This window comes from Vulpes lagopus, chromosome 5, assembly GCF_018345385.1.
Source record: "Vulpes lagopus strain Blue_001 chromosome 5, ASM1834538v1, whole genome shotgun sequence".
In the NCBI taxonomy this organism is placed as follows: Eukaryota; Metazoa; Chordata; class Mammalia; order Carnivora; family Canidae; genus Vulpes; species Vulpes lagopus.
Window position 1 is genome coordinate 26,863,622 of NC_054828.1, and position 26,921 is coordinate 26,890,542.

At 40.8% G+C, this 26,921-nt stretch overlaps 1 protein-coding gene across 4 annotated transcripts in view; it reads left to right on the top strand.

The window, feature by feature from the left end:
• Nucleotides 1–26,921, top strand: part of AFF3 (AF4/FMR2 family member 3) — a 564,761-nt gene that overhangs the window by 453,919 nt on the left and 83,921 nt on the right. For 3 of the 4 annotated variants that reach the window (XM_041757150.1, XM_041757149.1, XM_041757151.1), the window contains one exon: nt 17,107–17,147. In XM_041757150.1, the coding sequence (XP_041613084.1) occupies nt 17,107–17,147 (41 nt within the window). The remainder of the gene's footprint in view (nt 1–17,106; nt 17,148–26,921) is intronic. The other variant, XM_041757152.1, reaches the window with a different exon arrangement.

Genomic DNA, 26,921 nt, shown 5'->3' on the forward strand with positions numbered 1-26,921 from the left:
CACTGAGCCACCCAGACATCCCAACCAATCTCTGTCTTTTGATTGACGTATTTAGAACATTTGCATTTAATGTAATTATTGATATATTAGGGCTTAAGTCTCTCACTTTATTTTTGCTCTTCTGTCACTTTCCTTTTCTTTCTGTTTTCATTTTTCTTTCTCCTGACTTCTGTACATTTCTTGAACATCCTGCAGAATTCTGGATGGTTTTATTTACCTCTAGATAATAGAGGTTTTATTTACCTCTAGTGTTTTTAGTGTACCTCTTTGTATGGCTTTTCTAGTGGCTGTTCCAAGAACTACATTATACATACATAACTTATTAACAGTTCATTGGTGATAGCATTTTACAGGTTTTCTCCCTTAGTGTCCTCCATCACAGAACTGATAATACATGGATAACAGGGCATTTCCTTTTCTATTTTCCTGACTTTTTGAGTAAGCAGCTGACTTGTGTTCTCTTATTCAACCTAGTGCATACCTTGGCTGACCAGCTTCCAACAGGAAAGCCTCATCTTTCCATAACCAGATCCACAAAAGTACCTTCATCTTCACTCATCCCCTCCTTTACTCCTATTATATGAGAACACTGCTTTCCTCTTATCAAAAGTCTGTCCCATTTCCTCTCTGTTACTTGGGACCTTGTTCTTTTGACTCCTTTCTGTCCCGTGTCCCCATCAGAATTATGCATTGGGTCACCAGTGAGCTTCACAGAGCCAAACGTATGGGCTTTTTTTAGTCTCTTGTCTTACCAGAAGACTTACCGCATTGAAAACTATTGATTAGGATCCCTGGGTGGCTCAGCGGTTTAGTGCCTGCCTTTGGCCCAGGGCATGATCCTGGAGTCCTGGGATTGAGTCCCATATCAGGCTCCCTGCATGGAGCCTGCTTCTCCCTCTGTCTATGTCTCTGCCTCTCTCTGTGTGTCTCTCATGAATAAATAAATAAAATCTTTAAAAAAAAAAAAAATAAATAAATAAATAAATAAATAAAATCTTTAAAAAAAAACTATTGATCACCCCACTTTTCTTGAGGTGTCTAATACTAAACTCCTGATTTGTTTCCTACCATTTTGACTATTTCTTCTTAGGCTCCTTTGCTGGCTGCTCCTCCCCTGCCCAGTTTTACATATTGGAGTCTTTCAGCATTTATTCATGATTTCTGTTCTCCACTTCCTTTTTCTTTCTCTCTCTCTCTCTAGGTGATCTCATCCATTCCCATGACCTTCATTTTTTATATGCTTACAGTTTCTAAAGTTACATCCTTAGTTCAGAACTCTTTTCTGAACTGCAGACCTACTTGACTTTTCCACTTGGATGTATCACAAGCATTTCACATTCAATTTGTGCCGGACTGGACTTCTGGTCTTTGCCACCCCTTACCCACTCACACAAAGATATATTCTTCTTGTGATTGTTTCCATTTCTGAAAGTGGCCCTGCCAGACACCCAGATGTTTAAGCCTAGAAACACCAGGGTTATCCTTGACAACTCTCACTTCCCACTGGAATGTTAATTTCATTTCTAAGGCCTATAAATTCAACCTCCAAAATTAAATACTAGCCTTTCCATTTCTTTCCATCCTGGCTAGTCTAAACCAGGGGCACCTGGGTGGCTCAGTGGTTGAGCATCTACCTTTGGCTCAGGTCATGATCCCAGAGTCCTGGGATCAAGTTCCGTGTCGGGCTCCCCATAGGAAGCCTGCTTATCCCTCTGCCTGTGTTTCTGCCTTTTTCTCTCTGTCTCTCTTATGAATAAATAAATAAAATCTTTTTAAAAATAAATAAATAGGGATCCCTGGGTGGCTCAGCGATTTGGCACCTGCCTTTGGCCCAGGGCGCAATCCTGGAGTCCTGGGATGCAATCCCGCGTCGGGCTCCCGGCATGGAGCCTGCTTCTCCCTCTGCCTGTGTCTCTGCCTCTCTCTGTCTCTCATGAATAAATAAATAAAATCTTAAAAAATATATATATATATATATATATGTATATATATATATCAGATCAACTCATTCCTTGGTCCAAAATCTTAAATAAGTTTCCCATTTCACTTGAGATAAAATCCAGAACCCATAGCATGACTAACACTACCCTACACAGTCCAGCTTCACTCACATCTTTTCCTTCACATCACATTAAGCTCATTCATGACACATTAGCCACATGGGCCTTCTTTCAGCTCCTCCAACAGGCCATGCTCAGCTGCCTCAGGATCTCCAGAGGCTTCTCCATCATTTTTTTTTTTTTTTTTGTCTGACCAACACCTACTCATGCTGGAAGCATAACATAACTTTCAGTTTCTCAGGAGCCTCCCCATTATCTAAATTGGACCCCCAGTTAGTCCTTTTCCCAGCCATCTTACTTAACCTTTCTTCTTAAGTCTCATCATAACTTTAGTAATGTGTTATGTTTACTTTTTAAAATATCTGTCTCTACCAATGAGATTGGAAGTTTCCTGAGGGCAGGGACTGGGTGTGGCATAGCAGCAGGCTCTAAATACTTGCTGAATGGATGGATACATGAATACGTATACAGTATCAAAGATAACTTTTGCTCTAGCTTTATTTCTTTTACTGAGCACTACAATTTTTCAAGTTAATCCTATCCAAAGATTAAAGGTGTTGACAGAGAAGACAAAAACATAAGATCCAAAATCATAAGGTGGCCGTAGATTAATGTACAAATAATCTACCTATTTAGGAGGAAAGTTCTATCCAATCCCCATGGAAATGCCTATAATCACTTCTTAAATATGGTTACCGTGAAGCCATGTTGAAGTTACAGATGTTCAGAATTTATCTCAAACAGAAGCCTCCAAAACCAAAAGAATGGGTTTCTCGATAGCCTTCCCTTTCAATGATAGCAGAATTTTTACTGTGAACTCTAGAGCTAAGATTATGACAAAATTTACCTGGAAAGTTAGGGGATGTAATTAAAATGGAAGCGTATTCCAATGTTTGCTCTTATAATTTTCACACTTGATAAGGTTCAGACTGGGACTAGGACAAATAATATGAGAATCCATTTTCTAGTTTGGGTAAATGAAAAATGCTGATACATGTAGTAGTAATTTGCTTAGATCTCCTTTTCTGTAACTCTTGACTTTAACATTCCAAAGGCCAATATCCTCATGTAAGAATGCAAAGAAATTAGAAGATTTAAGACAAAATTATTCCTAAAGTCACCAAGTACTAGAGGAATTTTTTTTAATGGACTTGAAGCGATTGATTATATTTCATGTCTTCCAATTTGGTAAAAAGAGGAGCTCTGCCTCTCAAGTCAGGAAAAGCTTGGGGAAGTCGGACAAGGCAAATATCTAGATGAAATTATTATAGCTAAGGCTTAAGGAGAGGAACAGATGATTAAACTTTCAGCAAGGAGTAGCTGAGAGAGTGTCAACTGCAGACAGTGTTTCAGAGATGACAAATATATAAGCTTAGGGAGAGTAAAGAAGCAGGAATCCAAATTGAATGGCTACGTATGTGCCTGTAGCTTCCAGTAATTACATTATCCACACGTATCAAGCAGTCTTTTCATTTTAATTGTATAACTGAATTTTTCTCTTTAAATGAGCATAGTTTATCCACTCAAACTGACAATTTTAATTTTACAGGCACTAATCATTGGATATAATCTGTAGAGGGAAATTTTCCTTCTGGCATAATTTACTTCTTACAATGAAGAAAAGTTACCTTTAATCCCCAATCAATATTTGGAGAGCACACAATTAATTTAATAGATATCTAGGTAGTTAACATAAATCTTCAAGTTAAAGAGCCAGTTCTTTTCTTATTTTTAATGCATAGAGTGTTAATTGTGTCTCTCAAAAAGAATCTCAGCCCTCTTGGAATGAATCTAGAGCCTCGCTACATCAAGATGTCAAGATTATAGGTGCAATTGCTCTGAGCACTGAATTGCAGTTCTCATTGCTTTTTGTTGCCTTTGGTTTCTTATGGGAAGACACAGAAGCATTCCCACTCAGTTCTCTCCTTTTTACCATACAGGCCATTGGATAACTAACATCAGTTTGGGGTGTAATATTGAAAGCAGATTGCCAATTGTAATAGGCGCTGTTCATTTTTTCCCTTGTTCCTTTTTAATATGACAATTGCATAAGAGAAAGCAGAGCTTTTGAAAAGAATCTCTGAAGCCATTGGCAGTGCATGTCTATCAGTGACCAAATGAATTAACTAAATGATATGCAGACGTGGAATAAAAACATAGGAGGTTTGTGCAGCCCAGCTCCACTTCCCTGGGTACATTTTTCTTCTCAAGATCAGCTTGGTTGATGCCGGAGTTCTTGGCCTGTGAAAATTTATTACCCACAGAGTCAATCTGCATTCAGGCGGCCAAGTCTGAATAAATAGAGTCATTGTGCTTGTCTGGGATTTGTGGCCAGAGTTCATCCAGTCAGCTTGACATTCACATCCCAGGAGATTCATAAAAGCCAACACCCTGGTATGTGCTCTTGAATCCTGCCAAACTTGTGTAGAATTATATAAACAGGAGTTGAAGCAGTAATCAGGACCAGGTTTGAGGGGCAAGATTCCAAAATCAAGTTTCTCCTACATTAGAAATGAACTGGATTGTAGATGTTATTTGTAGTCAAACAAGAGCTAAAAAATTTTTACATTAGAGCCATTCTGAGAATATCTTAAATGCCCACTAAGTGTCGAACATCAAACAAGACACATTAGTGATATTCATTATGATAATTTAGCCTTAAAAATTTAAAGTAAATTTTAAATGCCAGGAAAAGCTCTGCCCTCAATGTACAAAAAAAAAAAGCATATATTAATAGAATAGGAAAAAAAAGAGTTGTTTATGTTTGGTTTTATGTTTAGTCTTGAATTAATGTTATCCCTAAGCTAAATATCCAATTTAATCATATTGATGAATTGGTTTCTTTTTAATATAGGAATAGAGCAGTAAGTCAATTTGAAAACTGCTGCCTGTCAGGTTTTTGTCATGTGTATGAAGTAAGCATATACTCGAAGCTTCTGTCGAAGTCAGTAAAAACTCAAATGTGAAGCAGGAGGTTTTTATTTGTATAACAGTCCTAAAACTTAGTTAAGTAATCAGATTATATAAATAAAATTTTATTGTCACCAGAAGCAAATGTGAAATTCTCTTAATATGGCCAATTTTATTAACTCACGCCACTCTTCAAAAACATTTGTGAAAAACACGAGCATGGGTAGACACCCAAAAATGTAATGGCCTTTGTTTCAAGTTAATGAACAGTAATTTCCAAAACTGAAATTATCAGCTGACTTAAATGTCACGGAGCACAGATACACAAAGGCCCAGAACCCTATTTCCTAAAATATTTTCTCAGACCTCTTCCGAGGACCCAATTGAGATTTATGTCTGTTTAGTTATGCCCAGCCAGCCTGGACCATAGGATGTGACTAGCTTCAGCTGGAAGACCCTGAACAGAAATCCAGGAAATGAGAAAATTATATGAAAATTAAAAGATGATCCATGAAACTTGGGTAAACATATAATTAACACACACACACAAAAGAAACAGAATCATTGCTTTAAGTTCAAGAATTCATAGAGGACCTTCATTTTTGAAACTAAGCCAAGTGTTTGTTAATGGTGAATGTCAGTACCGACAAAATATAGACTCTCCATTTGCAGAACAGAAGAAAGGCCATGCATGCATCAAGAGTTGATAGACATGCTCCTCTTCTCAATACACCTGCCAGGAGAGCCCCCGGTTGGCAGAGGAAGTAGAAATCCCCCTCCAGAGGATGTAGCTATTTAACTTAGAGGAATAGTCCTTTGTCCTGTGAGTTTAATGGTTTTTAATCTTCAATAGCTTCTTCAGAAGTGTAACCATTCAAGAATGGATGTTCCTCGGAGTATATGCTATCACTCAGATCCAGGCTTGAGTGGTTTCATTTAGTGAGGGATTTACCTACAGTCACTCAGGTGTTTGGTCCAGATATACACTTGGAAAGTTTTATTTTTGTTTGTGTTTTTCCAAATCTTCTCCAAGTGGGGCTGGTTATCTCCTAGCACAGCTTTTCTCAGGAGACTCTCTTAGCCTGTTGTTTCTACATGGAGCATAATCATTTGTGGTAACTCAACGCCCCTTGGCACTTGCCAGTTCCATCCTGACCATATTTGTAGCCAACAGGTTGTGCTGAGTGATAGAACACCATCTTTAAGAAGCTGGGCAGACAGTTCCCAAAACATCAGGCCACCTAAAGGTCGTCTTCATGCTCAAAAAGTGCAAGTTAGCTGGACTATCTCTCTAGGGAGGTCAGTTCAACAACATGTCTCTGGGTGCCACTTCTTTCAAACTGGGATTCATTCTTAAAAGTCCAAAGCAGTTCAGAGAAGAATATATGATTACAACATCTTATATGTGAGACTATTTTCACATATAAACCCTAAGGCAGTGGCCTCCTGAGAGGTGAAAATGCTAATACTAATAGGAACACAATCAGAATCGATTTAACTTTCTTTTATGTTAAAAAAATTGGTTTGCAAAGTGCAACCATAAGACTCTTAACTATTACAAAACTATTTTTACCTTCAAATATTGCTATGTCATCTAAGTGAAAAAGATGTTTAAGTGAAACGTAAAGCCAGACTTAAGATTTTGGTTGCATTTACAACAAAACTATCAAAACATCTATGTGACTCTCATCTTTATACAATAACAAAGTAACGTTTATATTCCACACAACTTAGGCTCCAGTTGCATTCATAATAATTGAACACAAACCAAGGTCAGTGGAAAGTGAATGGGTCCCCACCAAAGCATTATTTTGGGGTAGCATAAGGATTTTGTTGAAAGATTTAAAAGGCATTTGGCAAACCCAACAAAGTAGGAAGTGACTGAACCCAGTATCTACCTGCAATGCCAAAAATGAGAGTTGTTAACAGGCCATCACCATCTTGGCCATGCTCAAGATCTGGCCCACAGTGAAACTGCTCTGTGAGATGAGTTCTAAGAGTGTGTGGATGACCAACCCTAACAAGCAGGCCACAAAGCCACAGTAGAATTGCAGGGCTTAGGTTGCATCCCCTCCATACTCCAAATTTAACCTTCCATTCCATTCAACAACCAGGAATTATTTAAATCGACGTACTACCTGTAGACTATCTCCAAGCTACTCAGCCATCCTTAGATATGTTGATCATTCTTGTTTGCTTGTTTGAAATTGCAGATGCTAGATAACCACTTGCACACACAGACACACACACATACACACTCTCATGGAAGGCTATTACCTTGCCAGCGTTCTGTCCCAGAATCCAGATGTTTCCACCACTGTCACCATTGTGAGAATTTACAGCTGAGCTTGGATTTTTCATCATCATCCAGCAATACTGGTGGGTTTGCCTCATTTGCCTGGTGAATCCTCAGTTATCTCTGCACCTACCTAGACTTGACCCAGGCAGCAAGCACTTCCTTTTTATATGCAATTCTGTCCTGGTGAGCTCTAGAGGTAAAAAAATAAAATTAAAATAAAATAAAATAAAATAATAAAATAAAATAAAATAAAATAAAATAAAATAAAATAAAATAAAATAAAATAAAATAAAATAAACTAGACTTCCTCCTTAGGAGTTTCTGTCAAGCTCTGAGATAAACTATATGTTTCTACCTGTAAACCTCTTGAGGAAAAGACTTTAGTCTCAGAAACCTAAAACCCTCCCATCTCCTTTGCAAACACCTGTCTAAAAGGTGACTCTTATGCTTCCTCTTCATTAGCATCCCCACAGGAAGCTTGCCCTGTGTGTGTGTTAGTATCCACACAGGATTCCACTAGTCCTTTTGGCACTGAGATTGAAAGAATTCCTAATTCACCTTCTGACAAGAATAGTCACAGTGAGGTAGAGACAGGACTGGGGTGCTCTGTGGTACCTCAGTGACCTGAGGTTCCATTACTTACTGACTCTGTGACTATGAGCAAGTCAACCTTACCGAACCCCTGTTTCAATATCTTAATGTAACTGGACAAAAATACTAAAGTAGATTAATAGAAAACGTTTTATATTAATATAAAATATGTATTATTGTAAAGCTGTTAAAGTACACATTTTAACATCCTCCCCTCTCCCTTCTACTTCTCTTCCTTCTCCCCAAGAGTGTTCTTTATTTGTGTTTCTGGAACCTTTTTTAATGGCTATTTAGTAATAAAAGGAGAGGAGTAGAGGAAGATTTATATCAGAAAAGGCAAGGAGTTAATCATAGAAGAATGGAAGACAGGAGGGAGAGGAGAGAAGTTCTGGAGCTTTAGGGGAGAGAAAGAGGAGGAGGGAAGGAGAAGAGAGACAGGGCCACTGCCACACAGCATGGAACTTGGAAAATATGTCTGAATAAAGAAGAATGGGGTTTATAGTGTGTTACAGTCTATCTCCCCAACCCTCTCTTGTCAAGAGGCTTTGATACTTCCCTTACTTTTCAAAACTTTCATAGTCTTCGTGCAATGCCATGTTCAGACTGGCTGCAAGACAGCCCTGATTTACTTTACTCTCCATTTACATGGAGAATAGGGATAGATTCACACCAAGCTGCTAATGGTAGCTATCACCCCAGTGGCAAAATAGAGGTGGTTTTTTGTTTTGTTGTTGTGTGTTTGTTTGTTGTATGCATGTCGTTTTTCCTATAATGCACATATACCACTTAATAATTGAAAATTATGATAAAAACTGGAAGCCTAGAGTTGAAACTTAGTCCCCGGGTATTTATGCCACGCATACAATGAAGATGGAATGTGAAATCTGAAGATGTAGGCCTAGATGTTACAAGTTTTTATTTATCTGACTCTTATCATCTCTCTCCTAACACAACTGAAACATTCTGAGAACATAGATAACAAGACAACCCAGCCCTAATTAGTGGGGATTGAGTTTTGTGAACATGTTCTTTAGGACAATAAAGTAGTTATGTTTGGAACAGAAGGGGAGAGACTGATAACTTACCACCCCTCCAGCAGGAGCCACAAATAGTCCCTAATTTAGTACCTTGAAAGAAAGTGCTAAAGGTTTTACTGGAAAACACCACAAGGAAAAAAAATTAATTTCTTACAGGGAAAGCATTTTCATAGAGAGTGTCATATTGGTTTTGAACAAAATAATAGTTCAGCAAAGATGTGCTAGATCCTTTTACACAAGAGGGCAATTGACAATTGAATGATGGTAGCTGTTTAAGAGCAAAATACTGCCTTGTTCATTCCTTAAAACAAAAACAAAAAGGAACACGAAGTTTGTAATTATACTGACGGAATCTGCCTCTCTCTGTCTCATGAATAAATAAATAAAATCTTAAAAAAAAGAGAGAGAGAGAGAGAGACACACAGGCAGAGGGAGAAGCAGGCTCCACACAGGGAGCCCGATGTAGGACTCAATCCTGGGTCCCCAGGATCACACCCTGAGCCGAAGGCAGACACTTAACCCCTGAGCCACCCAGGCATCCCTAATGGAATCTTGAAAAACTTTATTTTTATTTTTTCTAAACTTTAGAATCCATGTTAAAACCTAAAGCCCAGTTGCCAATTTTGAGTTCTCATCCTCTGCATAAAATATTTGTGGAATGAGAGTGAATGGAATGAATGAGATAACAGCTAACCCATCATCCCCACAGCATTCAGGACAGGTCCCAGTATGACTTGGTCTTCTGGCAGCAGTATACTTATCACCATTTATGTGCTCTGTGCCATTGGTTAAACCTTGTACCGAGGGCTGTTCAATAAAGTACCTGCTTGGTTCACTCCCTGTCCTCAAAGAGCTGGTATCTAGCCTCCCTGAGCCTGACCCTTTATGGGGTCAGTGTCCAGCTGGCCAGCTAGATGCAGCTATTTGCCATGGACAGCAATGCCACATTCCTCTGACCTGTCTTGGGGCTGGCTATTGCTTAGCTTACTTCTGCAGACCACCACCCCCGACATTGTGGTGAATCCTGACAGCTTCATGCCCCACCATAGGTCTTCCTACCATTGTTCTTGCACTTGACGCTGACCTCTTACACTCCCACACCAGCTCCCCACCCCACAGGCTTCCAGGAAGCCACTGGGACCCTCTGTCCCATAATCTGCCTTTGCCTTGGGCCTCAGTATGGCCTACTATCTAGGATGCCCTTTATGTTCTAGGTCCTCAGTGGATCCCCAGCCCCTCTAGGAGGAGTCTGATGTCATCACCATGGACAGGGGACAGCCCCTGTGGCATGTGCTCACATAGTCCTCACATATTTCCTTTCTTTCCCCTGACTCCTAGTGGCTGCCCCTAAATTTTCATTTGTGAAGGCCAAAGCCTCCAGAACCTAGAGGCAGGAACTTGTCATCTTGCATAGCGGAGGTCACAAATTTTTCGTAGTTTATCTCCAATGAGTAAAATGTCCAGAAAATGCTCAGTGAAAACAAGCGTGTCTCCATTAACCCCTCTCCGAAGATTTGAAAGGCTCAATTAGACTGTCACTGCTAATCTGACCTCAAACAAGTCCCCCAAATCAGTCAGCTGGTAACAGGAGCCAAATTATGAGATACCATTATAAAGGCAGTCTTCATCTGCCTGTATAATATCAACTCTAGTCAGCATTTTCCAGGGGATATAACAGGTGCTCAATAAACATTTACTATTGTCTTTACAGAATTCCTGGTAGACATAAACAAATCTAAGCAATCTGGTGGCGGCGGCAGGGGGCGGGGGTGGAAACGAGACAAAATTTCTTCAAAGAGGAAAGTGTACCCTAGTTTTTTAAAGAAAGCAAAATAGAAGAAAGAATATATAGCTAAGAAAAAGAAATGTATTCCAACACTTAGATTGGAGCTGTGGCAAATAGCATCCATATTATCATCCCCATATGTTACCTACTCACATCCTGCCTGTGAATCCCACCCACCGTTGTCAGTCTCCAGGAAGCCCTTTCTGGTGAGGGGAGAAGGGCTAGGGTTTCCACCTTCAGTGATCCTCAAGAAACCGGTGGAGCCAAGGTTAGAATTCTCGCAAAGCAGATGGCAAAGTCCTCAAGAAAGAAAAGGACCTGGTGCTAACACGTGTTCTGGGCTAGGAGTTCAGAGAGAGGAAGATCAACAAACGCCTTGGTCAAGGAGCACTTATAAAAAGGGTGAGCTAGACCTCAGATGATAGGCAGAATGTAAATAAAGGGAAGAGCAGCTGGAAAGAGAACAGGAAAATGACAGAAACATTGGCTTGACTTAAACAAGAATGCAGGTAATTTGTCTGCTGCTGACCCCATTCCGCTGTTTGCTTTCTTTATTGACAAGCTCCTAAGCCCCTGAAACTCTATCTTCTCATCCTGATCTTATTTATATTTGTGCAGCGTTGTCATTATTAGAGCAGCCATACAATACAGCCCAGCGTGCCCAGAAAAGCAGATTTTCTTTGTTGCCCCCAACACCCATCTGGGTAGCATCCCCTTTCATCCTCCAAAATGTTCTCATTTGGATCAAAAATTACATTGTCATCTCTGACTCTGCCCAACCCCTGACAGAGGACAGGATAAGGTCAAAGGCTACTGAAAAAAATCCTTCCTAGACAACATTTCTAGAAATCTGAAAATGGACAAGACTTATTATTACAGAGGAAATACTGAAGAGCATAAGACTGGACAAAATTTGTCTGACAAATATTGCTAACCAGGTTGAAAACAAGAAACAGAAGCTCCCAGCATAAAAAGTTAAGAGACCCATGAGCTAGGACTGAAGTGAAAAGCAACAGCATAAAAAGTTAAGTTAATGAAACATAAGATGTGTTAAAGAGATGTAGAAGGAAATTAAGCCGTGAAATTAATTAATAAATACAAGCCTCAACTTGCAGAAAAATGGCAAGAAAACTAAGGCCTCACCAGACAGAAGTCCTGTAAAGGTAGGTGATTCCAGTCTAAATTTCCCAGAGTGCTTTAGTAGTGCCAAAACAGAAGAACTGAGGTTAGCTGTGATAGTATTTATTCAAGTCGTTGAATATGAATACAACATCCTAACACAGGTGAAGCCAAATGATTAAAATCACTGCCGCAGAGATACCTGCTTTACTGTCATATAATAAGCCTGAAAAGATAGAGGTTATTCACATGCAGATGAAGAAATAAAGGAAGTGTTCTAACTACTTGAATCCTGAATTTGCTTCTCTGAGGATAGCAAACTGTAGATCCAGAAAGTTCAGCCATGTATCTCTATGCATCGGTGGCTCTTCATGCTTACCAGCGCCTCAAGCCAGAAACCTGGGACTCATTCCTGATGCCTCAGATGTCTGTGCCACATCTTAACAATCACCATTTCCCTGGGTTCTGCCTCCAGAATGTAACACAGACTCTCTCCTGTCTGGTCCTACCAAGCACTTCTCTTGCCTACTTTGTTGCAACAACCTCAAAATGGTCCCTTCCTGCTCAAAATCATTCACCACACAGAAGCCAAAGTGATACCTGAAAAATGTCAATCGTATTATCCTTCATGTAGTTCTTCGACTGAACAAAGATCTAGGCCTACCTTAGGCCTTTGCTCCCAAACTGTCTTCCCTGCCTGGACCCCTTCCTTCCCCACTCACTCCCATTTCTCTGGTTCAGTAACATCTTTATCCTGCAGGCATGAGCTTTTTTGTGCTTTACTTAGCGAGCCTTCCCTGACCAACCGAGATCTCCTTAGTATTCTGTTCGCCCTGTGCTGTTCAGCCGTAGACCTTATAATCTAGAATGTTTGTGTATGTTTAGCTTTTCATGCCTGACTTGCTCTAGATCCTAAGTACAATGTGGGGAGAGTTTTGTCCACTTTTGCCTGTCACCCAAGCTGAGCCTACGTCGGAGATACTTCAGATTAAATTACAGATCTGTCCACACGTTCGTCTGTTTCTAGCAAGTAAAAAAGAAATTGGATTATCCTGAGACCCCTCTGAATTTCAGCCTCTTCCTTTCATTCTCCTTCCCACTCCAGCATCCATAAACTTGTTCTGTGCACAACCCAATTACAAGAAGGGCACTTAATTTCCTCTTTGAGTTCCCTTCAATAACAGATTGTGACTGGTAATTCATTTAGCATACATTGAAACCTGAATGTCTACTGATTATGTTCCAAAACACCGAGCTTACTGTAATGAAGACAGTGAAAAGATGTCATCTCTTGGAGAGAACCTGGAAAATGATTATTTCTGGTAGAAAACTTGTTTTGTCTTGTAGATTTATGCTTCAGAGTCATTCATGAATGAGTAATGAACTCCGGAGAGATCAATGAAGCATTCCCTTAACCTTCTCAACCTATTTTGCTGATAACCGAATAAGACGAAAGTTACTAGAGGAGTTGATAATTTAGGAAGAGAAAAATATGGTTGCTGTAATGTACAACTCTTGAAAGAAGGAAATTGGGCAATTCATCTAGTTTACTATGAGTAGTTTTTCAGGCTTCAATCATGAGTCACCTAAGTAATTTTTTCTCTGCTCTTTAATTCCAGTGTTTATTTATTTTATTATTTTCCAACCATTAAGTGAAATAGTATGCAAAATCAAACTTCTTTTAAGAGACAAGGCAGTAAAAAAAAAAAAAATGTGGTCTTTGCCTCGGTATATGACATACAGTTTTAATCTAATGCCATAAAGCTTTTATTTTCTCAAGGAATTATTTAAAATGTTTAAAATACTCTCATCTCTTTGCTTGATGGATGATGAGTCACCCTCTGTAAAGTTTTTAATGGTGTAGAATAACTGCAAATTAAATAGCACAATCAAAACCAGGCATTGAAAATAGTGGTGCAGGCAATCAGAGGTGCTAAATACCATGGTGGGAAGTGGATGGTGACATGCATCGTGTGGACAGATTGAAGAGTGACTGTCACAGAAAGACACAGCTTAATGACTGGTGGGATGACCGATGTCTAAACCTTCATATATCTATGACCTATGTCAGAGCCTTTCAGCCCTAGCATCCCATCCATCTGCTAAGAGAAAGCAGCCCCTGCTCCAAGTTTCCAGTTAAGCTTATGTGAGAGCTTGCATCAGGCCTACAGTTATTCTCCACAGGTGCCACCGCCTGGGACACATCACTCCAGTGGTGCTTGAGCAACTGAGCTGTTTGGGTTTTGTTGCTTTTGCTGTCTAAATAATTTTCTTATCGGCTGCACATCAAAAAAAAAAAAAAAAGCACTGTTTCCTTATCACAAAAGTCAGCAGGAAGTATTTGGAGGCAGGAGAGAAAAGAGTCCATAGACTTTTTAAACATGGATGCCCATGGCAAGGGAAAACTTCAGAGGCCATGTTAGAGGTTTCTGATGAACTTTTAGTCACATCCCTTATGATTTCTGTTTTTCTGGGAAGAGTCCGTCTCCACTGCCTCCTGCTGAGATAATGTTAAGAGGCTGTACTAATAATGCATGCCATCTTTCCTTTGGAGAGTTCCAAATTATTTTTGTATATTTAGGCAGACTCAAGGGTAGAGAGTTAAGTTCTTTTTGAGGATAGCTGCCAAAAGTGAAAGCCATCTTGATGAGTGAGAAGAGAACCCTTTGGGAGACAAACCTGAGAATAGACATGGCTGCTCGTCACTTGCTGGGTACTTTTCGTGGGCATGCTGCTAGGCTGGCCCTCCAGGAGCGCACAGAGGAAGGAGCGCAAGAGAAGGAAGTACCCGTCCTCTGAGGTATCCGAGGGGGCTCCTTGGGCTCCAGGTCTTTCTCAGGCTTCTCACCTCTTCCCCTATGCCTCTTCCTACTCCCTTGGGTGTCCTCACCAAGAGAAGCTCTGCGATGTTCTTCTTTCCTCTCTTGGACTAATTCTGTGATGCTGGAATGCCAGGACATTTGGGCCTTAATTTACCAAAAACCAGGAGAAAAGGGGAGACAGTAACCCTTTAGATTGTCCGCAATAGCCTGGGTATTGACTGACTGGCTCCCTTGTCATCCCCTTCAAGGAAGGAAAGCGCAATTTGGAAACAGACATAGGTTGAGGGGCCAGACTCTAGGCTGCCATATAAATAAATGACAAAACCTCTCCCAGAACGTAAGACTTTCACTTCCCAGTTTTACAACTTTGTGCTTTTTCTTAAATCAATGTGGTTATATCATTTGTGGGAATTACCTAAGTTCCTCTTATTTGTTTATTTTCAATTCCTTTTGCCAGGCCCGGAGGCAAATCTGACTTCTTTCAATTCTGACTTGCATTCCTACTTTGCTCTGGTGTTTCTCCATAGAGCCACCCTTGTCGTTTTAAGGGGACGTTTCCTCACTGTATGAGGGACCCTCCTGATCTTTGAAAGTTTTCTGCACCCCCGACCCCAGGCACCTAACACCAGCAGTGATCCCCCTCATGCATGTAATGGGAAGAAACACCCCTACTCACAGCCAGACACTCCTTGACTTTCAAGTTCTGCTCCAACTTTAGTTGGGAAGGATTCCCTCATTGATTCATTCATGTAATGTTTACTCAGTGGATATTTACCGAGCACCTGCTGACAGTTCTAGGCGCTGTTTGAGGAGCTACTGGTCCACCAACCTTTAGCAGTCACTCAGACCTGCCCCCTCCTAACGCTGTCCTACCTTAACCTTTTCATCTGTGTGTGATTTCCTAAATGTCCTCAAGTCATCCCTGTGCCTCCGGTGTGACTTCCTACCTAGGGATGGAGCTTCTCCAAGACGATGATTAATTCTGCTTTTGTTTTTGTCCCTCCTGGAGCCCAGCACAATAGTCTCTACACAGTAGTAATTCGGTAGTGTTGGACTGACTGATACAAAGACCTGCAGCTCCCATCCAGGATATATTTCATTTCTGCAATAGCCCAATAGCAATAGGGCTGATGACGCCGATGTGTCATTTTTTTTTTTTCTATTCTGAAGATTCTATTTTGTCTGCTGTCTAAATGGAATGAGGAATAGCCTGGGAAACAGTTTTGTGTCCCTGGTAAGCAGTACACTTGACGTGTGTAGTGTACACAGTGAAAACAAACTGTGTGCACTCTTTATTTCCTGCTGCACCCTGAGTAAACCCTGGTCTTAGAGGCCATGCTTTGATCCCCTCCCAATTACAACTTCTGAGACACAGTATGGAGTAGGACCTTGGCCTTCTGAAGTTTCACAGTGCTTAGCAATAGAAAGCCAATGTACAAAAATATAGAAAAGGCAGACAAAAAAAGAAAGTGATTATAAACCTGAGAAAATCTGATGGAGAAATGGTGGCCTTTTTCTTTTCTTTTTCTCTTAGTTTTGGTATTTTGGAAAGTTTCGAAAACATACAAACAGGCCCAGAACAACGGCACTTGGGTGGCTCAGGGGTTGAACATCTATCTGCCTTTGGCTCAGGTCATGATCCTTGGGTCCTGGGATCAAGTCCCGCATTAGAGTCCCTGCAGGGAGTCTGCTTCTCCCTCTTATGTCTCTGCCTCTCTCTGTGTGTCTCTCATGAATAAATAAATAAAATCTTTTTTTTAAATGCCAAGAATAATATAATAGTATCCCAATGTGCTCATCCCCTAGCTTCAACAGTTATCAACCCAAGGCCATCTTGTTTCATTTATAAACGCCCACCCACTCTCCCTTCCCTCCGACTGTATTGTTTCAAAGCAAATCTTGACATCATATAATTGTATCCATAAATATTTCAATATGGTTCTCTAGAAGACTTTTAAAAATCGCCCCAATGTCATTACTTTGCCTAAAACAAATCAATAGTCTCATAATATCATCACATTTCCAGTCGGCCTTCCAATTTCCAGTGGTAGTGACTTTTTCAATAAACCTGAAAACTGAGTTGAAGGTACACTTTCATTGAGAAAGATGCTACAAAGGAGCCAAAGCAGCTTTTTTTCTTAGAGGAAAGTAGAATAAAACCATGGGAAAAGTGATTTCGGCGAGCAAAAATGAAACAGCTCTGATCCTCTCCTGGTAGATCAGCAGTGGGCACTCATCTATAATCTCCCCTGCCGAGCACACCATGCCTCCTGCCCCCTGGTGGCAGGTGTGCACTGCAGGGCTTCAGTCAACTGTTCTGGAAACCATTTCTTAACATGATGGGGCTCTCTACCGTGTTGCTGCTAGTTTAATATTTGCCCACATGGCAAAAATGTGTGTGACACTGGTTTTTTAAAAGTGTTGATTGAGTACATAATTTAAAGTCAGAATATTAAATAAACATCTCTGTCCTTCCTTCCAGCAGGCAGCCCAGAGAACTGCTCTCCACGCTCTGTCTGACAGGTACATTTTGTCATTTTTATGAACTATAAATTGCTTTATGAAACATTGAGCCCTATTTATTGTGGCATATAATTCATAATCGGATTTTGTCCCTAAAGTATCTGTGAACTGGGATGTTAAACATTTTGCATGCTTGGATTTGTCATGCATGTGTGGAGTTTATTACTGCAAAAATCGCCTTGTTGTATTTCATAGAAAGTATGAAGAATCCCTTGTTGTGCAATGAAACAGGAGATGGGAAACTTAGAGGGAAAGACCTGAATAGGGCAGTAAATTCTGAACTTTGGAATTGGTTGAGATCTAAGCTCATTTTTCAGCCATAAGTGCTTCATTTATTCTGAGATGTTTTCTTCAGACTTTTTCCATAGCATTTCACCAGGATCTGTCTGTCTCTTGATGAAATTCTCTCTTGAAATACTTTGTGCACATAACCCAGTTCATGGTCCCAAGTGCCTGACTTTTTACTCCTGGCTTTGGCTTGTGTTTTCAGACTTTTGTTATTGAAGGAGATAGAGAAAACTAATCAGTAAATACTCAAGCTGTATTTCACAGCCTGCCATGCTTTAAAAGGCTGTGTGTAAAGAGAGCTGAACAGAGACATACCAAGTTACTTTCAGGAACAGACCAGACCCTTTCTGTTTGGTTGGTTTGTGAGTTTTCATTTACTAAGGTTGGGGTGTGTGTGTTTCTCTCTTTTTTTTTTAAAGATTTTATCTATTATTTATTTATTTATGAGAGACACAGAGAGAGATTGAGAGAGAGAGAGAGAGAGGCAGAGACACAGGCAGAGGGAGAAGCAGGCTCCATGCAGGGAGCCCGACACGGGCCTCGATCGAGGGTCTCCAGGATCATGCCCTGAGCTGAAGGCGGCGCTAAACCGCTGAGCCACCTGGGCTGCCCTTTGTGTGTTTCTTAAAGAACTGTCAAGAGAAGAGGAACTCCAGCTTCTGCCCCCAAGGGAGGCTCTTGCTGGGTTAGAACCCACTGGAGGAGATGTTCCCCCTGGCTGGCTGGTGGGCACCTCAGCATTATCTAGCTAACTGTGACCACCTTCCTTTTCTTCTCAGTTCTTTTTTTTTTTTTTCCTTTTTTTTTTTTTTTTTTGAATGAACAATAATTGACTGTGTCAACTAGCTCAGTTCAGTGCTTCTCCAAGGTAAAAACCTGTCACTTAGGCAAATTATCTGTGCACATGGGTGAAAAGCATTTTCTCTATGGTGGCAGGTTGAGCATGAGTATTTTTATTTCAGTTGAAAAGCCTTTCCCATGACAACCACACAAGCTTGTGTGCTCTAAGAGGGGCCGCCACATGATCTTCTGGTACTACGTCTGGGATTTTCACAAAAGCTGATAACTGTACTGCTTCTGAGTCTGTTGGTAGGAGACTCTGGATGGAAACATTTAAAATCAGACACATTAATTCCTTTCCTCTATGTATTTCTTTTTTCCCTTTGACTTAAGTAAGTTTCCTTCAACAAAATGCATTGGAAAACAAGTGAAGCCCCTCAGTTTACAATATTATGTTATTGCCAATGGTTGGAAGATGTCTTTGGGGGGTATTGAAAATGTTGTAAAATTAGATTATGGTGCTGATCTCATAACCCTGTGCCAAAAACCATCAAATTGCATGTTTTGAAGGGGTGAGCTTTATGGTACATAAATTATATTTCAATAAAGCCACATGTACAAACCCAAAACATCATTATTACCTTTGGTAGAATGAATGAAAACCAATTTTAGGAAAATATGGAATTCTTTTGAAAACATGGTTGCAAATATGAAGACAAGTCATCAGAAACTAGAACTGATACATTCTAAGGCTGCTTCCCAAAAGATACATGACTCTGTTCTGGATAGAAAGTGCACGTGGATTTTAATGATGAGCAACACTATTCCCCTTGACTTTTTTCTGATATTCTCTCTAAAACCCCTTAACAAAACCAATAGTTAACTAACTAGTAAGTTAGCATCTTAGCCTCTATTGATTATATAATTGCTCACAGCAGAATACTGTGAGAAAAGAAGCCCCAGGAAATAGAGGTTCCCATTGTAGTTTCTCTTCTTATTAATTTCTGTCTTTAAATGTCCCTTAAGTCTAAGGGTTTTTCTGTTCAAAATTGGAGGAATTTGACTCATTTTAAAGTAATGAGTTGACTTTGCTATTCTAACAATGCAGTTGTGTAAAGCTACCTTCTCTGAGCTTTCTCTATTCTGTTTTCTATGAATTCAGGGCCACATAAGGAATTTCCAGAAGTGAGAAGTATCTGTAATCATTTGGAGATATGATTCTAAATCCTTTTTAAAAATAAGGACTTACTGGGTGGCTCAGTGGTTGAGTGTCTGCCTTTGGCTCAGGTTGTGATCCCAGGGTCCTGGGATCAAGTCCAATATCAGACTCCCTACAGGGAGCCTGCTTCTCCCCCTGCCTATGTTCCGGCCTCTTTCTCTTTATGAATAAATAAATAAAATCTTTTAAAAATATAAAATTAAATTAAAAATACAAATAAGGACTTAAAACCCCTACTAAGTTCATTGGATGAATATTTTCTATTTTCTTAAATTAAGGAATACTAATTTATCAAGTAATAGATGTCATTTTCTAGCACATTACTTATTCTGTTAAATAAACCAGTATTTTTTTAAGATTATTTATTTATTCATGAGAGACACACACACACACACACACACAGAGAGAGGCAGAGACACAGGCAGAGAGAGAAGCAGGCTCCACGCAGGGAACCCGATGCAGGACTCCATCCCGGGTCTCCAGGATCACGCCCTAGGCCGAAGGCAGGCACTAAACTGCTGGGCCACCCAGGGATCCCCTAAATCAGTATTTTCTAGAAAATGATGAATGTGACTCTGGGTCAAACTACTGCATGTCTTCTTGCCCAACATTCTGTCTGTTGGAGGAACCACCTCAGGGTCGAAATGGAATTGAGTAAAGATTCCCCCCAAGTTGTGACCTTCGCGAGGTGGAGATCTAATGCCAGTATCTCTGGCTACTTGGAGCCTGGTATGAATCTATTCTGCATTCCTTCACATAATCTATTCTGTTTTCCTAAAATATTGTTTTCAGTGTATTAGCACTTCTTGATATAAAATTCCATTGATAAGGCAGCACTTTCATTTTTCTCCTAGAAAATAGAGGCACTTTTCAGACCTGAAAAGGTGCTTTCATGAGTTCTGCAGTTCTACAGTTGGACAGAGCAGCTGAGTTGGCCCAGCCTATGCCACCACAGATTTCTTATCTCATGTCCTGTTAGTTTGTTCACATGTGGATCTAACTTCTGGTTAGCCTTATAGCCACCTTGAGTACATGGTGGACACAAGGACATTTGATAGAGGAGTAGAGCCATTTTGTTTCAAGATGTAAACTTGACAATGACCTAGGGTTTACTTGACTTGGGTCGTTGGTGGGTATGAGCACACACTGAAGGATGCCAGTGACTGTTCTCTGCTTCCCAATGAGAAAACCTGCATCCGGGTCTTTGAGACCCGACCCGATGAGACTAATTATAAGAAAAAGAGTTGACATTTCCCTTTTCTTTCTAACGGCAGATAGAAATCTTGTTTCTTCTCTCAGATGAGAGAATATCCAGATGTCTTTTGAAGGCCAATCCTGTCTATCTTTTCATTTCTCCCATTTCCTGGTTTAAATAGACGTTCTAAAAAAAAAAAAATAGACGTTCTAGCATAAATCCAATATCTGACAGTTAAGATGTACTTTAAAGTTCAGTGAGTCCTAAGCAATCAATACACACCCTTGATAAATTAAAACTATGATATTTCCGTTACCTAAATGTAAAAAGTCTTCTGTGGTCACCTCCAAAGAAAACCCGTAGCCTTGTTCAGTTTTGCCCGAGCAATGGGCTTAATTTATGGTTCATCCAAAGTAGCTAAAGTGCCGAAAACTGGATGGATCACACTAGCAAGACAAATTTGGGCTTTGGCCAGCTCACCTGTGTCACCCTGCAGTGACAAGAAGGGTTGCATGAGGGTAGAATGGCACTTTTTTGTTGTTGTTCTTTCCTATTGCTGACTGCAGAATTTATCATCTGTTTCATCCCTTTGAGAGTCAGCTGGCCTACCAGAGGCCCACTGATTCCCCAAGTCGAGAAAAACAGCAGGAGACCAGGCAGGAAGAGATGGCAAAATTCTGAACAAGGCAAAGCAAGCCAATTATAAGAAAACCTCAATCTACAAAGGGACACTCTCCTTCTTACTTATCACTCCTAATAACGTGCCTCCCAAGTGGTTTTTTTCTCCTTATGGGTTATTGTACTGGACAAAGTAGAGAGAGGCAGAGGAGAATAAGGATAAATGGGCATGAGACCCATTTATAAAGGTGTGTCTTTGGTGTAGACTGTCTGTACTGTGAAAGCTGCCACATTGCCGGTAATGTGGAAAATATGCAAAGTGCTGTTCAGAGAAGGAAGGGTATGTGTGCAGCATATGAAGTGCCTCTGAATATGATTAACTTCACCTCATAAGTAGTAAATAGTAGATAACTGTGATCAAAAAAGGGATTCGTGTGATTTATCAAGCTGAGCAACTGTGCATTTGCAGAGAAGCTGGAGGTCAATCTTGAAATCTAGGGCAAGAGGAGCACTAGGAAATTGCCAGGACTAAGAAGTTAATCATACCCTTGGACTGCTTCCATCTGTCTCAGAGCGACAGAGCTGCTGCAGAGCGAGCGGGGATGCTTTATAGCAGCAGATCAGGAATTAATATTTTCTGTGAAACCTCAAGCATCATTTGCAGTAACTTGGGTTTTATAAAAATGGGGCATAATTTCGTATGAATAAATCACATTCAGCTGGAAATAGGAACTGGGAAAAAACTGTGCCTGACTTTAAAAAAGGGGGGGGGGGGATGAGCAAGAAAGCTAACATGCAAACAGTTGTTGAAGCGATGGCACTTGGAGGGCACAAGTGGCCGTGTGGTTAAATTGTGCATATAATCATCTTCTGAAATGTCAGCATGTGACTCCAGAAATGGCTACATTTTTATAGCCTTGGAGATGCATCACCAGACTGTAACCTGTCTGCCCATCTGGCAATATCTCAGGTCCAAAATCCATTTATATTGAAATCCAAACAACTGCCATTGATTGATTCACTTATGCCACAAGCATTTATTGAGCGCATCCCGCGTGCTCAGCCAGGCGCAGAGCTGGCCAGGGGTACAGTGGTGAGCAGACATGGCCATGCACCTATGCTCAGGACTTTACCGTGTACAGGGATGCTGGCTTTGCAGAAAAAAAGGGCTTCTTTAGGCTTATTCAAATAAATCTCTCCCATCAACTCTCCTCTTCCCATTCGGGAGAATGTAATGGAATTAAGCAAATGAGAAATAGACTAAAAGGAAGGGGTTTTCTTTCCACGTGGGGCTGTTGTTCCTCCAAAGGCAGGACTGGAAACGACCCCAGTGCAAGGTGAGAAGGGTTGGGGGGCATCACACTGCAGGGTCAGGGGTTTGCATTCCACTTCATCTTCCTGACCTCTTGCCAACCGAGCAAAGGGAGCATGCTGGGGGTGGCCACCAGCACAGAAGTGTAACTTTCTGGGTGACATTTTACACAATGTCCTGAGAGGAAAGTCACAGCTGCCATGCACTACTAACAGTCGGTCTCTTCTCAAAGGACCCAAAAAGGGAGTGGGGGGTAGGGGGGTGGAGTGGGGAATGCAGAACTTTTTAAGAAAGCTTTAAATTTCCAACTTTAAAGATAATAACATGGCATGCTAGAGGGTATCTGTCAACCCTGCCCTTGAAACCCACAGCAGTCTCTCCAGTGCAAGGGATTCCTTACTTATAATGAAGTCTTTTTGGTATATCATGTAAATGAAAAACTTTTTTAAAGAGCTTTAAAGTTTACAGGCACTATCACATTGACCGTCTCATTTTGTGATCCTCACAGCAACCCCATGAACTAGAAAAGACTCATTTTACAGATAAGAAAACTGAGCCTAAGATAGGTGATGTGATGCATCCAAGGTCCCGAGTTAGCACGTGGCAGAACTGGAACTAAATTCCTCTGACTCCCAATGATTATGATTCATCCTCCACCACACAGCAACAAAGCAGGTGTGGATGGGGTCAGAGACTAGTGGCTCTCACCACATTTTACATCAACAAATAGTTAACTCAGTCTATACTAATACTTTGTCTCTACTAATAATTATAATAATCTTAACATTTCTGGCTTGGTTATCTTTTTATCACTACCACATAGCACAATTTCTAACAATTAGAAGACACAATAAGTCACTTGATGAATGAAAGAAAACGGTGAGCAAATAAATGAATGAACTAAGTACAATGTTTTGTAGTTTTGTAGTTGAAAGATAGCAACTTTGGGCTGAAAATAGAAAATACTTTCTGAAACTAACTGTGTGCCACTGCAGCAGACCACCAAGGAGACAGACATTGACGGTCAGGACTCACCACTGAGGGGTTAAAGCAGGTGTCCGTGCCTGTAAGATGCTATAGAATTGAAAAACACCATTAATTGCCACAGAGATAAAGAATGGGAAAAATGAAATGATTAAAAAAAAAAATCAGTCCAGAGCATGCTGGTGGCTCAATTGGTTAAGCATCTAACTCTTGGTTTCAGCTTGGAAAGGGTTGTAGGATCGAGCCCTACATCAATGGGAAGTCTGCTTGAGACTTTTTCCTCTCCCTCTGCCCCTCCTCCACTCATTCTCATCTGCTCTTTCTCTCTCTCTCTCTCTCTCTCTCTCTCTCTCTCTCTCTCTCTTTATCTCTCAAATAAATAAATAAGTATTTTTAAAAATTAGTCCAGGGATCCCTGGGTGGCACAGCGGTTTGGCGCCGGTCTTTGGCCCAGAATCCTGGGGACCCGGGATCGAATCCCACGTCAGGCTCCTGGTGCATGGAGCCTGCTTCTCCCTCTGCCTGTGTCTCTGCCTCTCTCTCTCTCTCTCTCTCTCTCTCTCTCTCTGTGACTATCATAAATAAATTTTTAAAAAAATCAGTCCAAAAGTAGACAAGAAATTGATGAATGGGTAAAGAAGATGTGAGAGAGACAGATATTACAATGGAATATTACTCAGCCATAGAAAAGAATGCAATCTTGCCATTTTCAACAACGTGGATGGAGCAGGAGAGTATAATGCTAAGTGAAATAAGTCCATCAGAAAAAGACAAATACCACATGATTTGACTCATAGGTGAATTTAAGAAACAAAAGAAATGAGAGGAAAGACAGAGAGAGAGAGAGAGAGAGAGAGAGAGAGAGAGAAAGCAAGAAAGACTCTTAATTATAGAGAAGAAACCAATGGTTATCAGAGGGAGGAGGGAGGAGGGATGGATGAAGTAGACGATGGAGATTAAGGATGCAGTTGCCATGATGAACACAGTGTGGTGTATGGAAGTGTTAAATTGCTATATTGTACACTGAAACTAATACTACACTGTATGTTAATTATACTGGAATTAAAAACTTGGGGAAAAAACTTAAAAGGATTAAAATCATCCAGTGCAATTAAATTAAAGTGGAATTAAACTAGAAATCAGTACCAATGGAGAACTCTACGATGCCATGGAGAGATTTCCTGCATGGAGAGGGGGCGAGACTAGATGACCTCTGACCCCTCACAGTCTCCCCACCTCACTCCTCACTTCTGTGATTCATACTCCTGCCACCACTTACAGTACTCTCCCATATTCTCTCCGCCAGTGATTCAAGCTCCATTTTCACCTTCATTCATTTGAAGCATGTTTATACTACTGAACCCCTGCTATGCGTAAGGCATTGTGCTGGTCTCTGTGGAAGACACAGAAATTCATTACCCGTGGATCCCAGTCTCCAGGCGTTTACAAGGTGGTAGAAGAAACTTAGACATATGTGTAACTACAGTGTACATTAACCGTCGACATGTGCCCACCTGGCCATGGGTCTTATTAGCACAGCAGTCATGTGGAGGTGCTAGGCTCTGCGCTTCACATGCATAACTTCATTTACTCCTCACAGCAATCTTCTCGACTAGGAAGGAGGGATTTAATTAATATAAGGTCCCTGAGGAGATGATATTTTCAATGACATTTTATTTCATTTCATTTCACAAATACTCTCCCTAAAATCCTAGTGACTTGGGTGACTGGAGATAACATAACTTTCCCAAAGTCTTGTGGACATAAAGCCTCAGAGGGTTCTGACTCTGGTTGATGATGCTCTTAGCTGCTTTAGTAATCACCCTTGCCCCCCATCAATTTATGAATAAAAGTCACTGGAGGGATGCAGTTAAAACCTTGAAGTACCCTCAGAACAAAGAAAGAGAATAGCTGTGGGGAGCGGGGAGGTGTTTGAAGTAGCATATAAAGGATGGGTCGCATCAGAAGACACTGGGATGGAGAAGGGAAGCACCAGCCTTCTCTGCGGAACAAATGGCCTTGGTCTGAGCATGCAAGGCCATGGGGGTAAACAGGGAGCCACAGGCCCCTCATTCCGCCAGGATGTAGGTGTCTAAAGAGAAAGGGGTCTGAAAGCCAGCTCTAGACAGCCACTGGTACAAGGGGTAGGGGTTACCTTTTGCAACACAGTGCTTCCTTCAAATGTGGAATCAAGCATCATCTTCCACAGAAACCCTAAATAACCAGCTTACCTGGCTCCCACACACCTATTCCATCAGCACCTCATATAATTGTGGACCTAGGTCTGCTTCCATCCTTTGCACACCTTATGTATTTGTGTCTGGTCTCAACAGCTGACTGGAGCCTAGGAACCCCATCTGAAATATTCGGTAGTACTTGATACCAAAGGACTGGCTTTCAAACAATAAAGACCAAGAATTCCAATTATGCCTTCTTATCTCTACTCTCTGGGGAAAAATACCAAACCTCTGGCTCAGCTCTCCCTCACCTCTCCTCATCATGCAGGAAGGACGAGATTTTGAATGCTTGAACTTGAGCTAGAATTTACTTTGGCTAAAATATTCATCCATCTGAGTTTGAACTTCCTCAGTTGCATAAACAGGATGATAGTAATGCCGTCCTTGTGTGGTTTATGTCCAGATTAAATGAGGTGATAAATGGGAAAAGTGCTTTGGTAATCTATCCATATGATAGTAATTACTCTGTTGTATGCCTAAGAAGAGTCACTCATCAAGATACCTTGAGATACTCTTGATTTAAGTCTTACCAAGAGGCTTAAAAGCCAGGGGAGGGAAGTATTACAGTTTGAATTTAATGTATGAAACCCTGGAGAGCTAATAGTGTAGGTCATGTTCTTAAATTGACCTTATAGAAAAATAAAACAACAAATCCCGAAAACTGTGCCTTACTATTGCTCCTACCACCCCTATTTTGTAATATATGTATTCTAATCTAGCCTATTCTCCCCTAAAAGCAAACTTGTGGATCTGTGGGTCCTAGATGAGGCTCACATATGCCTTTGAGGAGGCTCTAGCCTGTCTCTACCGCATCATCTTCCTCCTTCAGTCACATAAAAAAGCCAGTCTGGGGCAATTCCTGACACCTTTTTTGGCAGATCTCCAAAGAATTGGTCTCATTTATTATTTTAAAGCAAATAATCCTTATTTTGGAAGCAAACAGTGATTCTTAGATACTATGGGGATCCCGGGTAGAGATCTGTTCAGGGAGACCTTGTGGAAGGAGAAAAATTGCTAAGTCTCCGAGCCAGCCCTCTCCTCTCTAACAAGGCCTGATGGTACCCATATATACTCACAAAAGTGGACCCCCTTGGCCTTACTGCTTCTTCTGGAGAGGCCATGTAAGTGTCCCCAACCTCCC